General features: G+C 50.2%; 1 protein-coding gene across 1 annotated transcript in view; it reads left to right on the forward strand.

Annotated features, from left to right (window-relative positions):
* Window positions 1–1,263: 1,263 nt before the first annotated feature.
* LOC104164073 (UDP-glucuronosyltransferase 2A2-like) overlaps window positions 1,264–3,550 on the forward strand; it is a 13,319-nt gene continuing 11,032 nt past the window's right edge. Inside the window, exon 1 of the mRNA XM_009703297.1 lies at window positions 1,264–1,999. Within this exon, the coding sequence (XP_009701599.1) occupies window positions 1,264–1,999 (736 nt within the window). The remainder of the gene's footprint in view (window positions 2,000–3,550) is intronic.

The following is a 3,550-nucleotide window of genomic DNA, read 5'->3' on the forward strand; positions in this document are numbered from 1 at the left end:
ATCACATATCAGAACAAACGACATGTTGTTATGGGCATTATCATCACCCAAATGAAGGATCTGCTGCCTTCTCTTAGCATGGGAAACATCCGCACTTCTAATATCTTCTGACTTCTGACATCTCACCCTGAAAAAGGATGCCACTTCCAAGTGAGCCACTCAAATGTACCCTGGGGCCTCTCCTTCCTTGGCCTGCCTCTGGCATCGCTGGTTCACGGCAGCAACGCAAGTGATTTGTTTGAGTTCCAGAGCTGGCATCCAGGGGTCTGGCTCACTGGCAGTGTCTTCTTCTGCCAAGATGCACCAACTTGAATTAACGGTGAAGCCTGGAGAGGCAGCAGCTCTCCGCAGGGGCCGGGGCATGACTGCCACGAATTCGTATTATCTACCAGCAGAGACATGGCTGAGAAGGGTTGAGGAGGCTTAAGGATGCCGGCAGTATAATTTGCCACTGCTAGTCCCATCAGAGGTGTCCCTCCACCTTGTGTTGCCCAGGGCTTTTGCCCCATGTCGAGCAATATCTTCAAGCAAGCACTCCCTGTAGCATCGCTGCCTGTCGGCTACGTAAGCCCCTGTGCTGATTCTGGAAAGAAAGGTGGAGAAAGCTGGGAAACTCTCAGAATACGAGAAATAGATCTTTGAGTACAGGTAGGTCTGCTGCCCTAAATAATAGAAACATTACAGTATACAGATACCGTGGCTGTTGCAAAGGAAAACAGGCATTTTAAAATCAGACATGGTCATAGAGTGTCCTCCAAATCTCAGAATTTCTCCAGTGCTGGCAGCAGTACCATTTATTTGCTAATACAGTAAATCTGTCAGCATTTACCGATATGGTAATTACACAGCTAGAAGACAGCCCCTGTTATTTGCTTTTATTTCATGGTAAGGATTCTTCAGAAAAACTAGGAAAGGTACCAAAAAAAATAAAGGATGAAATTCTGCTTGTGCAAAGGGAGTAGGGTGCAGGGAGACCTCTGACAGCAGCGAGGATTGATGCCACGCTGCTAACCAGGGAAAGGAGCTCCCTCGGAGGGAAACTAACGGGGTAGAAGGCAGAAAAGGGAAAAGTGAATGACCGAGCATCCTTTTCTGTCTTTTCAGACCCGAGATCAAACGTGCGTTTTAAAGGCCCAACCTGTGCAACAGCAAACTCTTGCTTTTACTAGGAGCGCTAGCAAAGAACCATCAAACACAACACAGCAGTGCAGCACTCCGAACTGGACGGGAAAACTCCCAGGCTATCTAGCTCTTAACCCTGCCATGGCCACAAAAGCCACCGGCTCTAAGAAATCTCTCCAGCTGCTCCTTTTTCAGGTTGCTCTTCTAGGGTCTGTCTTCTGCGGGAACGTGTTGGTCTGGCCGACGGAAGGCAGCCACTGGCTGAACGTGAAGATAATTATAGAGGAGCTCAACCGCCGCGGGCACAGCGTTACCGTCCTGGTATCCAACGCTTCCCTCTTCATTAAACCCAGGGCTGAGGCGGCAGAGAAGTTTGAGGTCTACAGTGTGCCCTTCAAGAAGGACACCATTGAGAACCTGATCGAGGATGTAGTGGCACTGTGGCTGAATAACAGGCCAACCATCTTGACCTTCTGGCGGTTTTACAAGGAGCTGGGAAAACTGTCCAAAAACTGGCACCAGATGAACAGGCTGATGTGCGACGCGGTGCTAACCGACCGCGAGCTGATGGCCCATCTGCAGGGGTCTAGCTACGACCTGCTGCTGTCAGACCCTGTGACCCTCTGTGGGGACCTCCTGGCTCTCAGACTGGCCATCCCCTTCATCTACTCACTGCGCTTCTCCCCGGCCTCCACCGTGGAGAGACACTGCGGCAAGATCCCAGCCCCACCGTCCTACGCGCCCGCAGCCCTCTCCGAGCTCACCGACTGCATGTCCTTCGGCGAGAGAATAAAAAACATCATGTCATACCACCTGCAAGACTACGTTTTCCAGAGCTACTGGGGAGAATGGGATATCTACTATAGCAAGGTCTTAGGTAAGCCTTCTGCTACTTCGCCTCTCGTTACACAGCTTCCCGCCTTATGACCTAGGAACCTGGCAGGGTCGCAAAGTCAAGGTCTGAGAGAGATCAGCAAGAAGTTTGTCATTATGTCCCTATGTGGAAAAGGGAATGAGCCACCAGGGTCCATCAGTTGCACCCACTCCCCCGTCAGGGGGCTGTGCTGCTGTGCCGTTGCATTGAGAGAGGCCTCAGCGGGCATCTCAACTGATGGATTTGACTTTTGCCATAATTATTTTTAAGATGGAGGTTGAAACAACTCCTATACCAGCTAGGGCCCTCAGCGAGGGAGCTCACCTTACCCATTTGCCCCTCCAGTGACTGCCTGCACACAAGGCAGCCAGGAACAGGGTCGTTTTCCTAAGCCAGGGCATCGTGACTTGGGGGGGGTGTGCTGGTGAACTACGAGCCAACCCTGCCACCCTCAGTAGCCACCTGCCACCCTCAGTAGCCATACTGAAACCACTGGGGCTTTGTAGTAGAGACTTCACTTATGCCACTGGTCATATAAAATGAATCCTCTCTGCACAAAACAAGTTTTATTTAAAACATACCCTCCAGCCAGGGTGGAGTGAAAGCAACAAGTATTCCTGTGTGGGCTTTTCTTCTGGACTGTTTTGAGTAAGTATGTAGAAAAATATGTTTCTTTAAGTATTAATGACATGTGATCAACATGCCATTGTTACTAACCTCACACTGAGCTCGTGAAAAAGAACACTTGCAAATCTCTCAGGGTTGAATTGCCTACAAACACCTGCACGCCGCAGGATTCCACAAGTACAGCAAACTGTTGTCGTGTGCGCAGCAGATGAGCTTTATCTCAACTTGGCTTCTCACAGCCTGACTGCTTCCATCACCCTCATTTTTATCCTGGAAAGGATGCTCTGGGCAGCACGGAAACCGTAGCAGAAACCATAGCAAAAGCCTTGCACAACAACATTAGGAAAACATTGTGTAACAGAGCTGGGCGGAAGCCCAGTAATGACGAGTTTTTAGCACAGTGAAGAGGACTTAAATTATTTCTTAACTGCACATCAGAAGGGTGACCATAAAGAAAACTGTTTAACAGATTTTCTGGTTTGACTTAGAGTGCATAATTGGCACGCAGTGGCAGGCAGGACAGCCCACGCCATCCCCTACCAGCTCTGCCCTCCCGCGATGCATGCTCTGGAAGAGGCAGGTTCACAGGAGGACAGTCTTACTCCGATCCTGGAGTCACTTGCTGTGTAGTTTTATCCACTTTGAGATGCAACTTTTTGGCTGCAGCCTTGGATCCCTGCCTCAAGTGCACTGTAAATGGACGCTCAGTGGCTTTTCAAAGAAGGGTGCCCACACAGTGGGTGAACATCTTCGCTGCACACCCAGCTGTGCTTCAAAGAGCCAGAAGAATGAAAAAGTCACCTCTTCTACCGAACAAGTAACACAGAGACTGTAGTTAGACGGGCAGGAGGGCCAGGATGGCCAACAGGACTCACGGGACTGAGTCCCCCAGGGCTGACAGCTCTCCTTGCTGCTCCAGAGGAAGCA

The sequence above is a fragment of the Cariama cristata genome, unplaced genomic scaffold (genome assembly GCF_000690535.1).
Source record: "Cariama cristata isolate BGI_N322 unplaced genomic scaffold, ASM69053v1 scaffold4997, whole genome shotgun sequence".
Taxonomy (NCBI): domain Eukaryota; kingdom Metazoa; phylum Chordata; class Aves; order Cariamiformes; family Cariamidae; genus Cariama; species Cariama cristata.